The sequence below is a fragment of the Muntiacus reevesi genome, chromosome 7, assembly GCF_963930625.1.
Source record: "Muntiacus reevesi chromosome 7, mMunRee1.1, whole genome shotgun sequence".
Classification (NCBI taxonomy): Eukaryota; Metazoa; Chordata; class Mammalia; order Artiodactyla; family Cervidae; genus Muntiacus; species Muntiacus reevesi.
The window spans coordinates 75,789,698-75,814,233 of NC_089255.1; the positions used below are offsets into that span (position 1 = coordinate 75,789,698).

General features: G+C 33.5%; 1 protein-coding gene across 2 annotated transcripts in view; it reads left to right on the forward strand.

Moving 5' to 3' along the window:
• Nucleotides 1-24,536, forward strand: part of GPHN (gephyrin) — a 526,040-nt gene that overhangs the window by 312,580 nt on the left and 188,924 nt on the right. For both annotated transcript variants that reach the window (XM_065940959.1, XM_065940958.1), the window contains exon 9: nt 12,843-12,977. In XM_065940959.1, coding sequence (XP_065797031.1) covers nt 12,843-12,977 — 135 coding nt within the window. The remainder of the gene's footprint in view (nt 1-12,842; nt 12,978-24,536) is intronic.

Sequence of the window (24,536 nt, forward strand, 5' to 3'; positions counted from 1 at the left end):
ACAGGATTTGATATCAACTGAAGCAAATTGTTTCCCCTATGTTCTCAGTTGCATAAGATAATAGGAATACAGATGAGTGCTCTTAAAAGTAAGAATGTTGTCTCTTTTGGAAGTTACTTGACATTTCTCTTTATTTGTGCTGACTTACCCACTACAAATTCTGCTTGCTCTAAGTGGAACCCTACTAGTTAGCAAGGCTTTCATTCATCTCTTACTGATTCCTTTTTTTTTTTTTAATTTTACCAGGAGGATAATTGCTTTACAATACTGTGTTGGTTTCTGCCGTACATCAACATGAATTAGCCATGGGTATACATATGCCCCTCCGCTTGACTCTCTCTTGCCTCCGATCCTGTCCTACCCTCCTGTGTTGTCACACAGCACCTGCTTTGACCTCCCTGTATCATGCAGCACATTCCACTGGCTACCTGTTTTACATATGATAATTTATATGTTTCCACGCTACTCTCTCAGTTTCTCCTACCCTCTCCTTCCCCTACTGTGTCCATAAGTCTGTCCTCTAGTCTGTGTCTCCATTGCTGCCCCGCTGATAGGTTCATCAGTACTGTCTTTCTAGATTCCATATATATGCATTTATATATGATACTTGTTTTACTCTTTCTGACTTGCTTCACTCTGTATAACAGACTCAAGGTTCATCCACCTCATTAGGACTGACTCAAATGTGTTTTTTTTATGGCTGAGTAATATGCTATTGGGAGTGTGTGTGTGTATATACACACACACACACATCTCACAACTTCTTTATCCGTTCATCTGTTGATGGACACGTAGGTTGCTTCTGTGTCCTAGCTGTTGTAAATAGTGCTGCCACGAACATTGGAGTACATGTGCATCTTTCAGTTTTGGTTTTCTCGAGGTATGTGCCCAGTAGTGGAATTCTGGGGTCATATGGTAGTTCTCTTGCTAGTTTTTTAAGGAATCTCCATACTGTTCTCTATTGTGGCTCTAACAATTGCCATTTTTAGAGCTTTACTTTTTTTTAATTTCCTCATTTCCCCTATTCTTTCTTGCTTATTATATTAAAATAGAGATCACCAAGGCTAAACAACTGTCCTTTCTGCTTAAACTATTTTTCTGAGTTAATATTTTATTCTATTCCTTTATCTCAAGAGGGCCTGTAATTCTGTTATTGGCTTCTTCAACTTCTTTATTATCAAAGAAAAAGTTATTCACTATCAACTCTGTACAATACATTATGCTTGTTTTTTTTGAGTTCTCCCTAACTGGTGAGCACATTGACCACTTCTTAATTTTTCAAACATCCCTCCCAGAATTTTCATTACTAAAACTTTTTTACTGTACAGTAATACATGAGTGCATTCTTTTTATTAAAACATGCAGATGAAATATAGGTAAGGTTAGCATCCACCTGAATCATCCTCTCATCTCATTCTCATTTGCGTTCACACACCCCCAGAAATAAATGCTTTTTACTAAATTAGAGGGGTATCCTTTAAAACTTTATTATCTTTTTCTGTACAAAGGTAGTAAATAAAATCCTAACAGTCTGTACGTGGTGTGTGTATGTGTGTTTGTGTGTATTTAATTAAGAGGAGAGAGAAAAGTGACAAGCTGTTTCTAAAATTTATACAGAACAGAAAGTGCAAAGGATCAAAAATAACCAAGATACTCTTTGAATAAGAAAAGGATAAAGTGAGAAGATCTGCTCTATAAATAGCAAGGCTTAAAATGATATAAAGTAGTACATTACTGGTGCAAGAATTAACACTTTGATCAATGAAACAGAAGAGAAGCCTGAAAAATACCAACACATGGACACTTGGTATATAACAGAATTTGTACCACATATTAATGAAGAAGCTCTTTTTTCAAAAAATGATGCTGGGACCACAAGTTGTCCTTATGGGAAAAAAAAAAAAAGTGAAACTGATCTCTTATCCCATACAATACCCAAGAATCAATTCTAATTTTTTCAGAGACCTAAATATGAAAGACAGAACCATAAAGCTTTCATAGATTTATATAGGACAAAATCTTCATTGTAACGGATCAGGGACTTCCCAGGTGGCGCTAGTGGTTAAGACCCTGCCTACAAATACAGGAGACATAAGAGATGCAGGTTTGATCCTTGGGTTGGGAAGATTTCCTGGAGAAGGAAATGGCTACCCACTCCAGTATTCTTGCCTGGGAAATCCCATGGACAGAGGAGCCTGGCAGGCTACAGGCCTTAGGGCTACAAAGAGTCAGACATAACTGAAGTGAGTTAGCTTAGCAATGGATTAGGGAAGGATTTCTCTTTCAATATAATTGAAGTAAGATTCACCATTTTTAGATGTACAATTCAATGGCTTTTAGTACATTTACAATGTGTGCAAGCGTCACTGCTAACTCCAGAATATTTTACCACCCTTCAAAAATACCACACCCAGTAAGTAGTCACTACCCATACCCCTACTTCCCATCCCCTATCAGCAACTAATTTGCATACTGGTTATGTATTTGCCCACTCTGAACATTACACATGAGTGGAATCATGCAATATGTGACTGTTCATATCTAGCTTCTTTCACTTCACAATATGTTTTTAAGGTTCATCTGTGTTGTAGCAGTATCAGTACTCTGCTTTATAGCTGTAAAATATTCCATTGTATAAGTATACCACATGTTTAGCCATTGATGAGTTGATAAACATTTTAGTTATTTCCACTTTTTGGTTATTAAAATAATGCTGCTGTCAACATCTGTGTAGAAGCATTTGTTTGAAAATCAATTTTTAATTCTTTTGATTATACACTTTGAATAGAATTGTTGAATCATATGGTAATTCTTTGTTTAACTTTGTGAGGAACCATCAGATTGTTTTTCACAGAGCTGCAGCATTTTACAATCTAATAAGAATGTATGAGGTTTTCAATTTCTCCACATATTCAACAATGTTTTTTATTTTCCTTTTTTAAAGCTATCAGAGACATTGAGTGGGTGTTAAGTATCTCATTGTGGTTTTGATTTGCATTTTCCTAATTACTAATGATAATGAACATCTTTTCATGTTCCTTGTTGACCATTTCTATATCATCTTCAGAGAAATGTCTATTCAAGTCATTTCACTCATTTCTTAAAATGAGGTATTGTACTAATGAGTTATATTTTGTTGTTCCATTATAATTATTCTTTGTGTATTCTGGATACTATACTATTGTCAGACATATGGTTTGCAAATATTTTCTCCCATCCTATTGATTGTCTTTTCAACCTTTCGTGATAATGTCCTGTGATGTACAAAACTGTTTGTTTTGATGATGTCCAGTTTGCCTAAATTTTCTTTTCTCTCTGTGCTTTTGGTATCATATCTAAGAATCAGCTACCAAATCCAAAGTAAAGGACATTTATCCCTCTGTGTTTTCTTCTGAGAATTTCACTGTTTTTAGCTCTTACATTTAGGTCTTTGATCCATTTTGAGATAATTTTTGTATATAGTGTGAGGAAAGAGAACTTCATTTATAAATGTGGATATCTAGTTGTTCTGGCAGAATTTGTTGAAAGATCATTCTTTTCTATTATCTTAGCACTTTTGTCAAAAATTGGTCCACTATAAAAGTATAAAGGATTTATTTCATTACTTCCAATTGTATCCCATTGATCTGTGTGTCTGTCCTTATGGTAGCATTGCACTGTTTTGATTACTGCACCTTTGAAGTAAGTTTTGAAATTGAAAAGTATGAGTTTTCCAACTTTATTTTTTAAGATTGTTTTCGCTATGTGGAGTCCATTGAGATTCCATGTGAGTTTTAGGTGGGCTTTTCTAGTTCTCCAAAAATTTCTGTTTGAATTTGATAGAGATTGTATTGAATTTGTAATTCCCTTTGGATAGTATTACAATCTTAATATATGTCTTTCCATTTATTTATGTCTTCTTATGTTTGGTAAGATTTGGTGTATAATTCTTGTACCATCTTGGTTAAGTTTGTTCCTTATTGTGTTATCCTTTTTGATTCTGTTGTAGATGGCATTGCTTTCTTAATTTTCTTTTTGAAATTTTCACTGTTAGTGCAAATACACCTGATTTTGGTGTGTTCCTCATGTATCCTACAACTTTGCTGAATTTATTACTTCAAATATTTCTTTCTGTGGAAAAACTGTGTATGTATGTGTATATATATACACACATATATATAACATATACATATACGTATATATGTCTGTATATATTTATATAGTGGCATCACTGACTCAACGAACATGAGTTTGAGTAAGCTCTGGGAATTGGTGATGGACAGGGAAGCCTGGCATGCTACAGTCCATTGGGTTGCAAAGAGTCAGACATGACTGAGAGACTGAACTGAACTGAACTGATGAGTAGAGATTATCTTACTTCTTCCTTTCTAATTCAGATGCCTTTTATTTCTTTTTCTTGCATGATTTCCCTAGCTAGAACTTCTAGTATTGTTGAAAATAAGTGATGAGTACAGACATCCTTGAGCTTGATCTTAAAGAAAACTATCAGTCTTTCATTAAGTAGGATATTAGTTATGGGGTTTTCATAGAGGCTATTTATCAGGTTTGGAAAGTTATTCCTAGTTTTCTGAGTATCTTTATTATGAAAAGGTGTTCTATTTTGTCAAAGGCTTTTTCTATATCATTTGGAATTTTGGATCTTGTGGATTTTTTCATTCTATTAACATTTTGTATTATACATTGTTATATTACACATAGATTATTCTGTTGGGTCACCCCTAGATTCATTAAATAAATCCCACTTGGTCATAGTATATGATACTTTTAATATGCTGTTAGTTTCAATTTAATAATATTTTATTTAGAATGTTTTCCAAACATCCATATTCATAAAGGATAGTTAGTTCAGTCTCTCAGTCATGTCTGACTCTTTGCAACCCCATGGACTACAGCATGCCAGGCTTCCCTATCTGTTGGATATTGGCTTGTAATACTCTTTTCCTGTGTCATCTTTATCTGTCTTTGGTATCAGGGCAAACTGACCACATAGTACAAAACCTTTCCTTCTCTTTTCTAGGAGAATTTGTGAAGGATTTATGCTAACGCTTCTTTAAATATTTTTATAAAATTTTTAATGAAGCCAACTGGGGGCCTCTGAGTGTCTTGGATGTGTAGATTCATGTATTTCATCAAATTTGAGAGTTTTAGACAATATTTTTTTAAATACTTTCTCTATCACTTTCTCTCTTCTCCCCAGGATTCTCATTATGCATACCTTGGTAGACTTGTTAGTGTCCCATAGGTTTCTTAAACCTTGTTCATTTTTCTTTATTCTTTGTTTCTACTCTTCCATTCACTGATTTTTTTTTTTTTTTTTTCTTCTTCTTCCTCAAATCTGATACTGAATCCCTCTGGTGAATTTTTTATTTTAGTTATACTTTTCAACTTTAGAATTTCTATTTGATTTCTTTTTATGATTTCTACCTCTTTATTGATATTTCCTATTGGTTATATATCATTACCATGCTTTCTTTTGTTCTTTTCCAGGTTCGTTTTAGCTCTTTGAATATATTTTAAATACTTAATTTAAAAGTTTGCCTCATTAACCCAGTGTCTGCAGTTTCTCAAGGACAGTCTCTGTTTTTCTTCTCTTTTGCTATACACAGGTCATAGGTCCTTGTTTCTATGCATGCCATATATATATATATATATATTGAAAACCTAACCCTGTGAATACTATTAGTTGCAACTCTGAAAATCAAATTCTCTTTCCTCCCCAGGGTATGTTATTGTTACTTGTTAAAATTGTTGATTAACTTACCTGAACTACTTTTGTCAAGTCTGTTATTCATTGTTGTGTGTGACCACTAAAGTCTCTTTTCTGTTAGCTTCATGGTCAGTTAGTGATTTTACATAATTTCCTTAAATGCCCAGAAAATATGTACATACAGAAAAGAAAATCTCCCATTCGTTGCATATGAGCTCTTTGTATATATTTTAGCACACCTTCAACACTCAGGTTGGCAGTTTACTACTCTGACTAATCTTCACTTCCTGCTTGGTCAAAATCTTTAGCTCAGCAAGAGTTGAAATCTTCTAAGGATATGCCTGGCCTTGGGCATAATCGTGACTTCCCAGATACTCAAGAATCTCTGTGAACTTTTCAAAGTGCATTACATGGCCTTCCCTCCCAGGTTTTTGAGGTATTATTCTGTTATTTGTTTCACATTTTGTCCTTTACCCAGACAGCAGTGACTGATATATTTGGCATTGATTTTTTAGTTACCCTCCCCTCCTTACTGCAAAATTCAGACTTGAAGAAAGTAGGGAAAACCAGTAGACTTTTCAGGTATCACCTAAATCAAATCCCTTACAATTATACAGAGGAAGTGACAAATAGATTAAAAGGATTAGATATGATAGACAGAGTGCCTGAAGAACTCTGGATGGAGGTTCGTAATATTGTACAGGAGGCCATGATCAAAACCATCCCCAAGAAAAAGAAATGCAAAAAGGCAAAATGGTTGTCTGAGGAAGCCTTACAAATAGCTGAGAAAAGAAGAGAAGTAAAGGCAAAGGAGAAACGGAAGGATATATCCATCTGAATGCAGAGTTCCAAAGAATAGGAAGGGAAGAAAAGAAAGCCTTCCTCAGTGATCAGTGCAAAGAAATAGAGGAAAACAATTGAAAGGGAAAGACTAGAGATTTCTTCAACAAGATCAGAGATACCAAGGGAACATTTCATGCAAAGATGGGCACAATAAAGGACAGAAATGGTATGGACCTCACAGAAGCAGAAGATATTAAGAAGAGGGGGCAAGAATACACAGAAGAACTGTACAAAAAATATCTTCATGACTCACATAACCATGATGGTGTGGTCACTCACCTGGAGCCAGACATCCTAGAGTCCAAAGTCAAGTGGGCCTTAGGAAGCATCACTAGGAACAAAGCTAGTGGAGGTGATGGAATTCCAGTTGAGCTATTTCAAATCCTAAAAGATGATGCTGTGAGTGTGCTGCATCCAATACGCCAGCAAATTTGGAAATCTCAGCAGTGGCCACAAGATGAAAAAGGTCAGTTTCATGAAAATCCCAAGGGAAGACCATGCCAAAGAATGTTCAAACTACCACACAATTGAACTCATTTCACACGCTAGCAAAGTAATGCTCAAAATTCTCCAAGCTAGGCTTGAATAGTACTTGAACTGAGAACTTCCAGATATTCAAGGTGGGTTTAGAAAAGGCAGAGGAACCAGAGATCAAATTGCCAACATCCACTGGATCCTAGAAAAAGCAAGAGAGTTCCAGAAAAACATTTACTTCTATTTCATTGACTATGCTAAATTTTTGACTTTGTGGATCAAAATAAACTATGGAAAATTCTTAAGAGAGATGGAAATACCAGACTACCTTCCCTGCCCCCAAAACTTGTATGCAGGTCAAGAAGCAACAGTTAGAACCAGACATGGAACTATGGACTGGTTTCAAATTGAGAAGAGTTCGTCAAGGCTGTATATTGTCACCCTGCATATTTAACTTCTTTGCAAATTACATCATGTGAAATGCCAGATTGGATGAAGCATAAGCTGGAATCAAAACTGCCAGATAAAATATCAGTAACCTCAGATATGCAGATAACCCTTATGGCAGAAAGCAAAGAGGAACTAAAGAGCCTCTTGATGAAGGTGAAAGAGGAGAGTGAAAAGGCTGGCCTAAAACTCGACATTCAAAAAACGAAGATCATGGCATCCGGTCCCATCATTTCATGGCAAATAGTTGGGGAAACAAAACAGTGAGAGACTTAATTTTCTTGGGCTCCAAAATCACTGCAGATGGTGACTGCAGCTATGAAATTAAAAGACACTTTCTCCTTGGAAGAAAAGACCTAGACAGCATATTAAAAAGCAGAGAGATTACTTTGCCAACAATGTTCCGTCTAATCAAAGCTATGATTTTTCCAGTAGTCATGGATAAATGTGAGAGTTGGATCATAAAGAAGGCTGAGCGTCAAAGAATTGTTGCTTAGGAACTGTGGTGTTGGAGAAGACTCTTGAGACCCTTGGACTGCCAGGAGATTAAACCAGTCAATCCTAAGGAAAATCAGTCCTGAATATTCATTGGAAGGACTGAAGCTGAAGCTCCAATACTTTGACCACCTGATGCAAAGAGCCAACTCATTAGAGAAGACCTTGATACTGGGAAAGATTGAAGGCAGAAGGAGAAGGGGACAAGAGAGGACAAGATGATTGGATGGCTTCCAGAGATGGTGATGGCCAGGGAAACCTCGTGTGCTGCAGTCGATGTTGTCGCAAAGAGTTGGACATGACTGAGAAATTGAACAGCATCAACAGCTCCTCCATTAGCTGCCTGAGCCATTTGGGAGTTCCAAAATAGGGGAAATAAAGGCAGGTCTTTGAGAATATCCTTCAGTGAGCCACCAGAAATGTTGAAACAAACAGCCCTCACTCTTGAGAACAAGGTTTGTTTCCCCTTCAGTACCCAGAACCTTCACCAGAGTTGTGGACTCTGTCATCTTCCCAGCCATCACTGAGCTATGTAGTGGGGTCATTTGGGAGTTTTGTGCATTAAGCATTCACTTGGCTGCTGTAAACTTGATTAGTTTATTGATTTCTGATAAAGTTGATTCTGACAGTTTTTGTTAGTTTATTTATTTCTTTAGTGAGGGATGAGCTGTTGCCATTACCTACTCCACCTTTCTACTGAGGTCACTCGGGAAGTTTTCCTTTTAAGATACAAAGCCCACCAACTATAAAGGAAAATGTTGATTTGTTTTCTAACTATCTAATAACTAACTATCTATCAGTAAAATTTAATAAAAATTAAAATATTCTGTCCATCAGAATACATAATGAGATTGGAAGGCAAGCTGCATAATAGGAATAGATATTTATACCCTATAAAACTGATAAAAGACTTGCTAGCCAGAATAGATACAGAAATGTAATAATTAAATAAAAAGAATGACTCAATAAGGGGAAAATTGGGTGAAAGATTGAACAGGAACTTTACAAAAGAGAACATCTAAATGGCTGGTAAACATATGAAAAAGTGTTTACTCATTAACAATGAGGGAAGAAGAAAGCCACTTTACGATATTTTTACTATCTATCACATTTGAAAAAAATATTACTGACAATACAAGGTAGAGCTAAGTTGTGAAGTAAGACAAATTGTTACTGTTTTCTTTTGATAGACTTTTAAATTGGCTTAACCAATTGGGAATTTGTTGAAGATATTCACAGCCAGCAACCAGCAATTCTGTTTCTGACTGTATATATCCTAGAATTAATGCATATGGGAATTATGATACATGAACAAAAGTCATTCATAATGTCTCTAAAAAGGAAAAATTACGAACACTCTGCAACAGAATAATGGGCTTCCGTTACTGATTTTATTTATTTATTATTGTAAGAATTCACAATGATGGTTGAGAATTCCTTTGCCAATGCCTTGGTTATCGTCCATGCTCATTCATTAGTGCATTTATTCCAGATGTTTATGACTTTCCTAGAGAGATCTTTCCCACTTGTATTTCTCCCTTTTCTTGTCAAATAGATCTTAAATCCAAGCACCAAAGAAGAGAATATTAGTGAATGTCTTTTTCTCCCCCCACAAATTTCACTGCTTATCATCCCCACTTGCTTCCTAATTTCTACTTTTTCTTGTTTACTGTACTTGCAGCATCTTATATAATTGTATATCTTATATAATTGCTAGATCCAAGGGTATCTTTTCAGCTCTCATCTTACTCCTGTTATCTCCAATAATTGATATTTTGTGATATATCCTAACAGTTTCTTCTCTTTTCTCTTCCCTTATGTTTACTCTGTCTTGATTTTCCTCTTTTGTCTCTAACAATTTCTTAAAGATAGGAAGACCAAATAATTTATCTTCCAAACTGAAATACTCTCATACCATCAACCTTTGATCTTTTACATATTTTCCTTGGATGACCTGAAATATTTGCATGACTGAAACTACCACCTTCAATGATAATTCCTGAAGTATATGTCCAGCCTGACTCAAGACTCATATTTCCAATAATTGTATATTTCGAAACTAGTAACCCAAAAGAATATACCTGACAATATTTTTAATTTTTATTCATTTATTTATTTTTATTTTTGGCTGTGCTAGATCTTCATTGCTGTGTGGGCATTCTCTAGTTGACATGAGTGGAGGCTAGTCTATAGTTGTGGTGTGTGTGCTTATCATGGTGTCCTCTCGTTGTAGGACAAAGGCTCTAGGGTGTGCAGGCTTCAGTAGTTGTAGCACGTGGGCTCCATGGCTGTGGCTCCTTGGTTCTAGAGTGCAGGCTCAATAATTGTGGTGCACAGGCTCACTTGTTTTGTGGCAGGTGGAATCTTCCTGGACCAGTTATCAAACATGTATCGCCTGCATGGACAGGCAGTTTCTTATCCACTACACCACCAGGGAAGCCCCTGTACCTCACAGTTTAATTTTACCTTCTCCCTCAAATTTCCTACTCTTTTGTTTATTGAGGGGGTGGAGGTGAATACTGTGTGTGTGTGTAAGTCACATGTGTGTGTGTGTGTGTATATATATATATATATATATGTGCATGTGTGTATCACACATGTATACTGCTTTGTGCAGATGCTTCATTAGGCACTGGACACACAGTAGTAGCAAAAACTTGGTTCCATCATCATGACAAGGCATCTGGTGTGAGAGACAGACATTGACCAAACTGGCACGCATATAAATGTAGTATAAGTGTGGGTAATTTCCATAAAGGAGAGAAACATGGTACTATGTGAAATACAGTAGGGGCATTTGACCTTTTTCTTCCCAATACTTGGCCTCTTTTATTAGATGTAAGTGGCAATATATAGCTCTTCTAAATTAGAGAAGAGCTTCTACCTCTGTTTCTTAAAATATTTATTGCAATTCAGTAGTTAAGTGTACTAGCAAATGTAGCCATTTTTCTTCTCAGAATTCCCGCTCAGATATTGTTCATAAATCACAAGAATTAAGCACAGAAATTGTGGCAGTACTTTTGGTATTGAGGATGTAGGTATGGAAACTAAATAAAAGAGCACCTGTGAAAGTAGTATTTCCTTTGTGAGAAAGACATGATGTGTAAAGATAAAGAGCACCTTTCTAGTCACAAAGTCTGGCTGCTGTTTTTTTCTTTGTACATAGTAATACTTTGATTGAGTGTTAATTGCTTATTCTTTCATCATACATATTTCACCTCTTGTGCATAAAACTTGGAAGTGGTCAACTTGTCATTTTGAGATTAAAAGACCTATACTCACTAGTACTAGCCCAGAATATGAACTAAATTATACATAGCCATAAATAAAAAATTTTATAATCAACATAAATATTAATAATTTTAAAGACAAACAATCCACAGTATTTGTCCTACATTTGTATGTTTTTACAGAAGTGATGTTCACTTATATCAGTTGTTAGTGTATAACATAATAATAACAATAGCTAATATTTATTAAGTATTAACTACTTGTAAGTGCTAGATAATTTATATGCATTATATTATTTAGCCTTCAGCAGTAATCTGGTGAGGTAAATGTTATCATTTATCCACATTTTTCAGATAAGGGAAATGACAGTTTAAAAATTATATCCATCAGTATCCCAGCAGAAGTCACAGTGTACCTAAATGGATAATTGTGAAGAGTTTAATAAAGGACTATGGTATTTATAAAAGCATGGGAAGATTTTAGAGAAAACAACAAAATATGATTCAGCACCCTGGAACTAGTAATAATGGGTATCATTAATACTCCTAGACCTAATGGGGCAAAAAAGAGAGCAGGTAATTGGAATCCAGAAAAGAGCTGTAAGCACAGGTCATCTAACAGGGCCTCTGATCTTAACTAGCCTACAGTGACCTGCTAGAGAGGAAGCCAAGAGAATAAATATCAGACTTTATTCTCCCCCAACTCTTCTGTTTCCTGATAGTACCTGTTACCTGACTCAGCTAGAAATTAGAGAGCACAAAGTAGCTTGTTGATTCTATCTATGCAGTTTAGTTTGGTCAGAGAGAGTAAAGAAGGGTGGAGAATGAATCTGAAAGGAAAATGGAAAATACCTAAGAATTAAATAGCTGTTAAATGACAGAGCCAGTATATGAATGCCAAACACTTTACTCCTCTCTCCAATTCTATACTGCCTCATAAAAAACCTTTGATGAAATATTATTTGGCCAAGAAAATATATTGAATCTAAAGGTTTCTACCTTATCCCAAATTTTTGGATGCATTCATACTTAACAATAAGTGAGACCAAATATCTGAGAGCTGAACAGGAAAGGATGTTCAGTCATTTAGTGTCTGACTCTTTGTATCTCCATGGGCTGCAGCATGCCAGGCTTCCCTGTCCTTCACCATCTCCCGGAGTTTGCTCAGATTCATGTCCATTGAGTCAGTGATGCCATTCAACCATCTCATCCTCTGCCACCCCTTTCTCTGACCTTCAATCTTTCCCAGCATCAGGGTCTCTTCCAGTGAGTCGGCTCTTCACATTAGATAGCCAAAGTATTGAAACATCATCTTCAGCATCAATCTTTCATTTTAATATTTGGGGTTTATTTCCTTTAGGATTGACTGGTTTGATCTCCTTGAAGCCCAAGGGATTCTAAGGAGTCTTCCCCACCACCACAATTTGAAAGCCTCAATTCTTCAGCAGTCAGCCTTCTTTATGGTTCAACTCTCACATCCATACATGACTACTAGAAAAACAAACCTTTGACTATATATTGACTATATGTGCCCCACCCCACTCCCCTGCAAAAAAAAAAAAGAAAAAACTCTTTGGTGTGGGTATTGATTTTGCATGTTATTGGTATTTTCAGCATATTAAACCATACTTGCTCCTCTTGTTCAGATTCCAGACTCCATCATTTCTCGTGGCGTTCAGGTGCTCCCACGAGACACAGCCTCCCTCAGTACTACTCCTTCGGAATCTCCTCGTGCTCAGGCTACATCTCGCCTTTCTACAGCTTCCTGCCCGACACCAAAAGTAAGTATAGTTTCTTGGCACCTTACACCTGCTCTGCTATGTACATCTGGGAAAACTAACCAGTATTTCCCTCTGCTTGTCAAGGTTGGATTGCATGTAAGATATTACAATGAAAAATTAATAGGCTATAACATAGTTATCACCTGATGTTTCACAAATTGTTGTATTAGGCCAACAATAGAAATTTCATTCAGAATGCCTACTACCTCACAGCTATAGGTATCACTTTCTGTAACTCCTGTTTCTTTGTTGTAGACTAATTATTTTTTAGCATACTTATTTGTATAGATATGAAGTTATTTATTTATGCAGAGGATAAATGTGTTTCTGGCCAATAAACAGCAAGATTAACAAAACAAAATGACATCACCCAAAGGATTTTTTTTTTTAACTTGTCCAGGCAAGGGTAACTCCTTGCTCTAGTATCATTCCAAAATTTTTCAAACATATTCAACTTGGAATGTTGCTGCCTAATATTTGGAAACAAATCTAAACTGATAGAAAGTTTTAATGCCAACCTTTGGGGGAGGGAGGACGTATCTTAGTATTTATTTTTTATAATTTTTCCCAAGTACTGAAACAGTGAGCCAGGGAGAGGATTAGATATTTATTTGCTGCCTGACATTTTCATGTGTGTGGTAAACTGAGTAGCAAACCTAATTATGACTGTGATACTTTTTCTTAGAATATCTCTTCCCTGTAAGGTTAGTCATCTGTAGCTTCAAGTTTCCATAGGATGGATCCACTATTGGCATCAAAAGCAAACAGTAACATTCCTTCTTATTTAGTAGGATATGATTTTAGCTATCAGGCTATACAGTAAATTTATTTCAGAAATCTGTAGGTAATTTTTCAAACTATGACTTTTTCACTGTCATCAGATTTAAGGATTGATACAACTACCTTCCTCAATTCCAACTTTTCTGTGAGTTTTATGAATGTTATTGAATTTAACTGGAAGTGATCTCAGTCAGTTCTTGAAATGTGTAGCGCAGTTGCTTTTACATTCCATGCTACATCCTTTTTAGCAGTCTTCAGAGTGTTAACTGTTGAATATAATTTTTAGACTTGTGTCAAAAGTCACTGATAATTAACTGTATAGTTTAAAAAAGTGAGGTCTTAAATCTTCATGAAGAAAAACTATAAAAACATTCTAGATATAAAATGTTTGTTATATGTTTATACATTGAATGCCAGCCAGCTGCATCGTCAACTGAAGGAAAACATGGAGTTACCAAGACATAAGTTGGGTAGAAGAATCTCATCCATATCTTACAATTTTCAAAACAGAATGATTTATTGTTTGACTTCACTAAATTCCAGCTGTATAAGTTTACTCATTTATGAAGTCTGGGAAACAATTAAAGCTAAACGTTAAGTCCACTATGAAAGACTACTCATTCATCAAACGTTAAGATTCATCAAACCTTAATGATTGGAATGTGGAATTATCTAAGACAGTATATTTTTCTTAGTGTTGTACTGTGTACATAAATATTGAAAGCTATGTTTTATCTAAGTTCTTCGACCTTTTTAAAACTTCGAGTTATGTTTTAATTACTAGGAGGATATTAAATACAGTTGTTTTAACAATTGCTCCAAAATCCACATTTATTATTTTGCTTATTTGAAAACTTTAGGATAACAAGTGGCTTGTCTTGATATTTTTTCCATAGATAACACTTCGCTGTTCAAACTGACAATGAATTCAAATAAAACAGTTATTTCAAAATCTTTTTTTTTTCTCAGAAATTTTTCTTATGTATTTTTGCCTAGGAATATGATTCTGTTTCTAAATAATTTTACCAACACCAAAATGTAACCTCAAAGATAAAATTATTGCTTTGGTATTATTTAATTTTAAAATTGAACTTTTAAGGTTGAATCAGAGTAGTAATATAATAGAAAAACTAATTTGAATACTTTTTAGAAAGAAGTGAAGACAATCAAATTACTCTTCCTATTGAAAGTCTCAAATTATAAGACTGCTTAATTAATGTGTACTAGATGCTTTAACAGAGAAGGCAAGGCAACCCACTCCAGTACTCTTGCCTGGAAAATCCCATGGGTGGAGGAGCCTGGTAGACTGCAGTCCATGGGGTCGCTAGGAGTTGGACATGACTGAGCGACTTCACTTTCTCTTTTCACTTTCATGCATTGGAGAAGGAAATGGCAACCCACTCCAGTGTTCTTGCCTGGAGAATCCCAGGGATGGGGGAGCCTGGTGGGCTGCCATTTATGGAGTCACACAGAGTTGGACACAACTGAAGCGACTTAGCAGCAGCACCAGCAGCAGATGCTTTAACATGGACTTTTATATCAGTGATAGATGTAATCTCTTCCCCCATAGAGTTTACAGTTTAGTCAAAGGTATGCTGAAACAAATAGGTAATTTTTTTAAAATGTATTTAAAATAACCTTTAAAAATTATAATAAATAAAAAATAAAACCTTTAAAATAATGTAAAAATAACCTTTCAAATTATAATAAATATACTTTTATAATAACTTAATAATGATACATTGAAATTCATGCTAAGAAGAAGTGAAAAAGTGTAGTAGAAAGTAAAAGGAGGGAAATCTCAGATTGGATAATCAGAGAAGGCAGCTCTAAGGAGTAGCATTTCACCAAGGACATGACAAATGAGAAAAACAAAATAACAGCTTTTTTGCCAGGTGGAGGTTTTGAGAATTACGTTCAGCAGTAATGACCACTTTAATGATAGTATTCACTAATCAAAACTTTCTGTAAAACTTCTTTAATACATGAATAACCTAATTCAATGACTTCAAAATCCAACTTCAGATCAGTTCTTCTTTATTTTAAATAATGATTTTTTTCCCTTTGCATACTAAGTAAAATTCAAGGCCATAGGTTTTAGCACATAAATATATTCTAGATAAATTAATTTTATAGCATAAAAATGTAAGGCAGAGAAGAAATAAAAATGAAGGTCAGGGTTCTAATTTAAATTTTGGGTAAATGATATTGTTAACTATACTAAGGAATGAAAAAGCAAAGGAAAATTGTTAATGCATTTTGGTTTTGAATGTTTGCAGTCTAAGATATGAGACATCCCAGGAATGTTATCTAGCACGAAATCAGAACACAAGTTGAGTCTGACATCATTATTGTTACTACATCTTGGATGGAATGTTTATAATTTAGTACATATTACTGTTGGCCAAACCCCATAAAAATCCCCCTCCCATGTTTCAGATTAGGCATGCAGTCTGTCATGTTCAGCAAAAAAATGTGCAAATACATTTTCCTTACACTGGAAATACAATACAGTCTTAAAAGACCAACACTAGAAAGAGCACTTGACTTAATATTAGAAGTCCTGGTTTCAAATACTGACTTCTCTACCTAATAACTACACTGCATTAAGTTGTTCAATTTCTCTGAGCTTTTTGTCTATAATAAAACTGGTAATCCTTGCCTCCCCAACAGGGTTATTAACTATTAAATAAGTCTTTGCCTGGTGCTGGGAAAGCAGTGGTGAGCAAATAACACTATTCTTGGCTTTACAGACAGATAAAGCAGGCAACTATAAATTATAATAAAGTGTAATAAATTTTATGATTTATCAGCAGAAGTACAGAATACTCTGGGAATAACCATCAGAAACACTTATCCTAGTCTTTGTGAAAATATGAAAGGCTTAAATAACCAAATTATGATTAAAAACTAACAGTTCCAACCTTTTCCTCTGTAACGTTTTATTAGGGGGCAACATTTAAGCTGGAAATTCCCTGTCCATTTGTATGTATGCATCTATTCCTGTTAGGTCAACAGCTATAATGTTGATATTACAAATTATTTTGAAATCACATTTTATTTGCTCTCTGCAATATTTTTTCCAGATTGTACTTTAATCCATTAAGATTCTCCACCTATAGTGAAAACATGATCTATCAAACAAACCAAGTTTGGATTTCCTTTTCAGTATGCTCGTCACAATCTCATAAAGATAGCATATTATCTTTTCTAAAGTTCTGTATAGAATGGCATTGTCTCCAGCAAAAATTTGTTTGCTGGGATGACATAGTATTTTTCTGTATATGGGGAAATTCATTTCTCCTTAATATCAGATATTTTCTTTTCATGAAATCTAACTGAAGTGACAAATGATTTCACTCCTTTGGTTTGAGGACACAGTGAAATGTATTTTAACAACAAACTTGAGATTTTAGTCTTACATTGCCCTAAGTAAAACAGTGCCTAAGCCAAAAAGTCAAATAATATGTAGATTGTATGAATGGGCAATCTCTGGAGGACTCAAATTCTAAAATGGTGATCAACTCCCAAAAAATGGTTTGCTAAAAGCATAATTCTATAACAAATTCTGTTTTAAAGTGAATATGATTCACAAATGAAATAAGTTCTGCTTTTCAGTTATGAAAGGCAGTAACATCTCTTTTAGAATCAAGAGGCTTGATGTAGAGAATAATATCCAGAACTTTAAAGAAAAAAAATCCAGACTTTCAATCAATTCACCACTCCCTGTCAATGTCATTAAAACGAGAGAATTTTTTACAAAGACCAGTTCAGTTTTGCTTTTATTCCCTAAGCATCTGAAGTTTGACTAAAATAAATATATGAGTAAAGATAATCTCTGCACATACTCCCTTGTACTTCAAAGGTTAGAATAGGACTTTGTGCACAGACTAACCACCATGTTTTTTTTTCTCTTCTTAGGAAGAAAATATAAATTAATTTTCCTATCTAACTAAAGTTTGTAAAATAATTTTTAAATATATATTAAAGTATCCTTATGGAGTATGTGTTCCTTTAATAATAATGTCTAATCTTATATTCAAACAAAATGCAGAATTATAACCTCTCTAGGCTTCTATTATTGTCCTTTGAGCAAAGGAATTTAGATTACTCTGGATAAAGAATATTTTCTTAACTCACAATTTCTAATGTGTATATCTCAAAGGAAGTGAATTTCCTTTCCATATAAAAATGGCATTATTTGATCTAGTATCAAGGTAATATTTTCTCTTGAGTTTTTTTTCCTAGTGATATTAGTTTTTACCAACTATTCCATATGAATACCACTTTCCTTTGTGAACGCCAAGATGATTGTGTAATATGGCTAGTTCATTGGTTCCCAAGTCTTTGGAGACTCAAGAAGTTCTACAATTCTAGCCTGAATCAAGGCACTAACTGAGGCCTGCAGGTTATTTCCTACTGTTTTTGAGAGCCTAAAGAAAACTAGTAAAACTACACTGACCATCAGGTTTCTTTACTTTTGTCTGAAGTCATATCAACATTGGCACATCAACTGTTCAGCTATTAATGACATTGTAGAAGTGTATGGGTTCTACATGTGGAGTCAACAAACACCAAAAAGGTTGGAAAACATTTTGAATTAATAACATTAATTAGTGTAATAAAATGCATCTCTGGACATAAAAATATAAGTTTTGGTTGACAATCTCATGGAGATGAGGGTTGCTGAGCAATAATATTCTCAACTTTGTTGGTCAGATCCATCAGTTCTCAAACTTAATAGTCCCAGGACCCCTTCACATGCTTAGGAATTATTGAGTACCTCAAAGGCTTATTTATGTGAATCATGGCTGGTGATATTTATTGCACTGATAATTAAAACTTAGAAAATTTTAAAATGTTATTTTTTTGCTTTAAATTGAGAATAAGACCTTTCTATGTTAATTTAATAATATTTCTAAGGATAAAAATGATGTTTTCCAAAATTTAAAAAAATCTACTAGAAAGGATGGCATTGTTTTACCTTTTTTCCTATTCATTTCAATGTCTGATTTAATAGATAGCTGGATTCTCACATCTGCTTCTGTACTTAGTCTGTTGGAATATGTTGTTTTGGTTGAAGGAAACAAATCCAACCTCACACAGTTATGTGGTTAGAAAAGAAAGGAATATCTCAATAACATTTTCATATAATTGTGGCTATCCTTTGACACTGCAACAGAATTGTTCAGTTGATAGTATATTAAAAGTTAGTTGAATTGTAGAATTTAGCCCTGTCAGGAGCCATTCATTCTCCAATGTATTAAAATTCTTTGGACATACTGCCATATATAAAATAGATAAAGAGACCTACTGTATAGCATAGGGAACTGTATTCAATATCTTATAATAGCCTATAATGAAAAAAATCTGAAGAAGAATATATATATATATAAAGGAATCACTTTGCTATACATCTGAAACTAATGCAACATTGTAAGTCAGCTATACCTTAATAAAAAGTTGTTTGTTCTGGGGAAAAAAAAATTCATTGGTCAGTTCTGAATGTTTAATGGATCTTATATCCAGGTATGTTTTTGTAATGTATTTTTTGATCACATGTAAAATATAAGTTCTTCTAAGTGTTTATCAAAAATTCATTTTCATTAATATAACCACCAACTCATTAAAAACTCCTTGGAAGCATTGGGAGCTCATGGTGATATCCATTTTCCATAATTTTAATTTTTGCTTAAAACAGAGTTTTTTCTTTGGCAAAAAAAAAGCCAACAAACCCTGTTCTTGTTCCCTAAATTGACTGTGTCCTTTCATTCATTTTCAAGAAAATGTCTATCAAACACCTAAGTCTAAATAGTCATAGTTTGTGAGACATTGTTTCAAGCAAAAATAGTGTTCTGTGCAAAACCTGGCTAGTTCAGCTTGCAACTCAAACTGTTGCCTAAGTTCTTTAACTTGAGACACTTGTCATTCTTTGTTATACAACAGAAGTGTTTTATTTCATTCTTCCTATTTTGTCACACTCAATGGACAAATTTTAATTAAATTGAATTAATATTTGCTGTTTCATTGAGAGGACAATGTTAATGAAAGTGTTAGGACGTAGGGGTGAATAATACAATAACTATTCACACTATTTGTATCCACTGCCTAGATTTCTACTGTAGTACCAAACCACCATTGCTTTTGTACCATCATTTCAAATGTCAACGTAGTGTTAGAGGCAAATAATGTCTTGGTATTATTATTAAAGTCATTTGGCCTTGTGGACCCCTGAAAGAATCTCAGGGACCCTCACAGGTCTGTGGAACAGACTTTTGTATAATCAAATGAGCAGAGTGCTTTATGTTTCTTACAAAGCATCCTGGGTCTCTCTTGTTTAGACCATGTTGCAGTGGTATTCTCATTCCAGAGATCTTATCCTTTATGTCAATGACCACCAGTACCATGCTTAATATAAATGACTCACCCTGACTCTGATCCAGATTAATTCTAGGACAGGGAACAGAGTTTCTCCTCCCTGACTCAAAATAATAGAAGATTTCACAACGTCTTTTGAAGATGACAACCAGAAAATACATCTCCAGCTAGCTTTACTCATTTCCAATGTGAAACTATTCTATATTTGTACAGCAACTAATGTTTCCCTAGAATCTCCTTTTAAGCTATAACTTAGAGTCCTCTTTTAAGCTATAACTTAGTTGATGGAAGATAATTTTAATTAGGGATATCTTTGGGGATGACTTCTTTTTTTATAATTAGTTTGGAACATTTTAAATTGATGAGATTTTTTAAATAAAAATACAGTTTTCAGCTTTCTAAAAAATAATGTTAATATTTCTGGGCCAGATGACATATATTAATACTCAACTGGCTTTCTTTATATGCTCCAGGCCACTTTACTTGTTTACTTTAAATGCCTGGGTTCTAGAGACTTTTGAGTAACTTATTTCTACTCTCATTCATTATTGTCTAGTTTCTCCTCCTTTTTAACAACATTTGTTTTGCTATTTATTCTAGTTTGATAGAAAAACAGATTTTTTGAGACTTCAGATAAAGGGTTTTCATGTATTTTCTAATAGAAAAGGCACTCTCCAGTATGGTAAACTGTTTCATATTTTGAAGAAAACTGAAATCAGATAGTAATAATATATTTTAGCTGTGACTTTTGAATTTACAAATTATTTTAAATGGTTGTTTCATGACATTCTGCTAAGTATACAAGATTTACCTTGATTTTTGTTTCTTCATTCATCTGATTAAACATCCTCTCTACCTTTATGTACAATGAAAATTGAAAATGGAATTTCCCCCATCCTTTTCTTAGCATCTAATGTTTACAGAATTAATTTATCATTGAAACTAAGTATAACTTAACTGTGAAGTGTACAATCACCACATTGAAGTCTGAGCTGTAAATGAAATTTGATTAGCTCATCTGAGAATATATAGTTAACCAGAAAGTATTAACTAATAGTTAACAGTTTTATAGGTTAGACAGTCTACAAGCACCATGGTCTTTTTTTTATTATTATTTAAGAAAAGTAATATACATGATCATTTTAGAAATTTTTAAAAATTAATATAAGAAAAAACAAAGAGAATTCCTGTAAGATCACCTTTAATAAATAACAGCTGTTAAAACTCTGCTTATATCATCCTGGGTTTATTTTCCTATGCATTCAAATATTTTATATAAATGGATCATGATAAGAAGGCAGTGATTAAGAGCTCAGGTTCTGGAATCTGACAGGCTTAGCCTTGAATCTCAGCTTTTCCAGTTACTATATGTATGGCTTTCAGAACATTACTTCATCTCTATAACCTTATTTATCTCATCTATAAAATGAAAAATAATAATACCATTTGCCTCATAGGGTTATTTTAAGGTTTAAATTTTAAAATGCATATAAATCATTTACTACAGTATTTGAAATATAGGAAATGATCACTAAATATGAGCTATTGTTATTAAATATATACAATACATTAAATATATATGAAATATATATAATATAAATATTATAACCTATCTCATACATTTAGCAACATTCTTTCCTTTCTATGTCATGAACATGTTTCCATGTTTTTAAATTCTTTTACAACATTAATATCAATCTTTGTTCAATATTCTAATTTGTGGGCATAGTTTTTTTCACCAGTCCCTATTTTGCATATTCTAGTTGTTACCTATTTCCTAGTCTTACAAATAATGCTGTGATAATCTTTTGGAAGTTAAATGTTTTAGAGTCTTCTCTTAATTAAACATAGCAACTTGTATTAATTCTACCTTTGTTGGAAGTATATGCCAGACTTTTAGGCCCATGGTTCCCATAATTCATAAGGATCATTTTTGTATCTTCATGAATTCAGTTTTAATATTCTGGAAGAAGCAGTTTCTAACATTTGCATTTGACTGATTTACTAATGGATTTTTAAAAATTATAAATCCAAAGTTATTTGAAGAGTCAACAATATTGAGTATGTAAAAGTACTGCTCTTTCAGGCACTAAATATTAAGCCCTGGTCTGCCACTTTATAACTTTGTTAGAACTCGTAGACCTCAGTTTCTATATCTGTAACATCATGATAGTAAGTTAAGTAGCCTCTAAAGACGCTTGTAGGTCTATAATTCTGTTCCTTTGAAATAAGTTTCTATACTGACTGAATAAATATTATCCTTCGCTTTAGCCCTTCTCTCTGATATTATGTTAATGTCCAATTAATGTAAAATAACTTACATTTATTTCAGGTTTCCCATTTCATGCTGCTACATAAAGATTATTAACTGAAAATATTCTAACTTTGTTTAAGACCTGTTTCATTTAGTTCAAGCTTTGTCTCTATTAAATGAAATATTGTTTTCTCTTCATATTCACTAGCATTTGTCTAAGTTTTTGGATGATAGGGGACTGAAAGCTGTAGAAATACAAGGAATAATGAAATTAAGAATACTGTCAGCTTAATTTAATATCTTTGATTCCTATCAACTTTTTTCTAAAAGTTTAAGGTATGTTTTGTGTAAAAGCAGCTCAACAAAATAATCTGTCCCATCATTATTTCAGTAGCAGAATTTATTAGATATAGCCATAATTCAAATCTATATAGTTAACTGGCCATGTCTCTTTCATGACTTTACTAGAGAGCATATCCCAAACTAAATTATTTCTCAGATCTTTATATTTTTAAATGATACATATTCCAAAATTTGCCAGGTATTTTCTTGCCCAAAACTTCAGGATGATCTCCTCTCCCTTTTCAATCTACTTTCATTAAAGATACAACACACGTTAATTCAGAAATCCATTCAATGAGTATTTTTAGTGTACATTATGTCAAATACTGTGCCAGGTTTTAGAAGTATAGTAGTGGATAGACTTACTGAACCTGACTTTAAAGATCTTATAGTGGAGCAGATGTGGGAAAAAAATTACAACAAATCTATCAAAGCTTTGATAGCCTAAAAGAGCTCTTCTCATCTTATAGGGTAAAAAATAAATAAAATGAGTAAAGGGCTGTTTACTTAGCCCTTTATGAAACAGTAAATAGCTGTTTCATAAAAAAAAGAGAAAATCAGCAAAGAAATATGTGGGGGAAAATGTATTCTTACTAGAAATCTATTAAAATTTTTGTAGTCAAATTGATAACTATTTTTAAGTTATAATCACTGCTATAATGAGCAGCGACATGAATATTCCTAGTCACACTAGCAGAAATATAAATTTGTATGACATTGCAAGCAAGCTATATATTTTTAAAATATTTCGTTTAACCAGTGGTAATATTTCCAGAAATTTTTTGGTGGAAATTATCAAACGGAGAATGAAAGACTTAATTATAAGATTATTTATCAGAGCATTATTCGTATTCATGAAACAGAATCAACCTTAATGTCTGTGGTTAAATAACTTATGATATATATGTATATATCATATATACATATATATGACTAAAAAGTCATATTTAAGAATATTTAATGGCATGGGAAAATGCTCCAAATAAAATATATAGTATAAAAAAGTAGTAAACAAAATTGCATAGAGATTAAATTATAGGTTATTTTATAATCTAAATTTGTTACTAGAGCAGAAAAATATGTTTTTCTGGTTTTTTATTTAGACAGAATTTGGTAATGACAAGGTTGGATGTCTTTTGCCTGCTTCATAAAGCCAACTATTCGCTTGTGTTTCTAATTTTATTTATACCAGGGTATTTTTATATGCAGGCTAAACCATTCTATTCCTAATCTTATTGGATAGAAAATTATATTTCAGTTGAAGTTTGTATACAAACTTTTTTCTGTCTCCTATATAAATAATAAATAATTCTTCAGAACATACACTATACTATTTAAAAGTTATCTATTCCAAAGTACCTAATAACTCTTTTATACTGCACCTATAATGGGCTTCTTACTTTCTTTATAGACAGATAAGAAATTTGGGGAAAAAAGATCATGGATTGAATTATTTTCTAGATAGTAGGCAAGAAATAGCATGCTTAAAACTCTAATTTTGTATAGATTGCATTATTTCAAAATCAAAGCTATCATAGAAACTTAGGGATCAAAATAATATGTGTAATAAATAAATGTGTAGTAAAATAAAAATATTTGAAATGATAATAAACCATTAGAAATCATAGCCTTTAAAATAAAGGATTTCCTAAGTATACAAATTTTTTGTAAGCCGGGGGCAGTTGGTAGATCTGTGACTTGCTACCAAGATTCTTATTTTTGACTCCTTATTTCATCACTATTTTTTGCAGTATTTCCTTGATCGTCTCTATCCTTTTATTGGTTTGCCTTTCTCTAGAAATGCA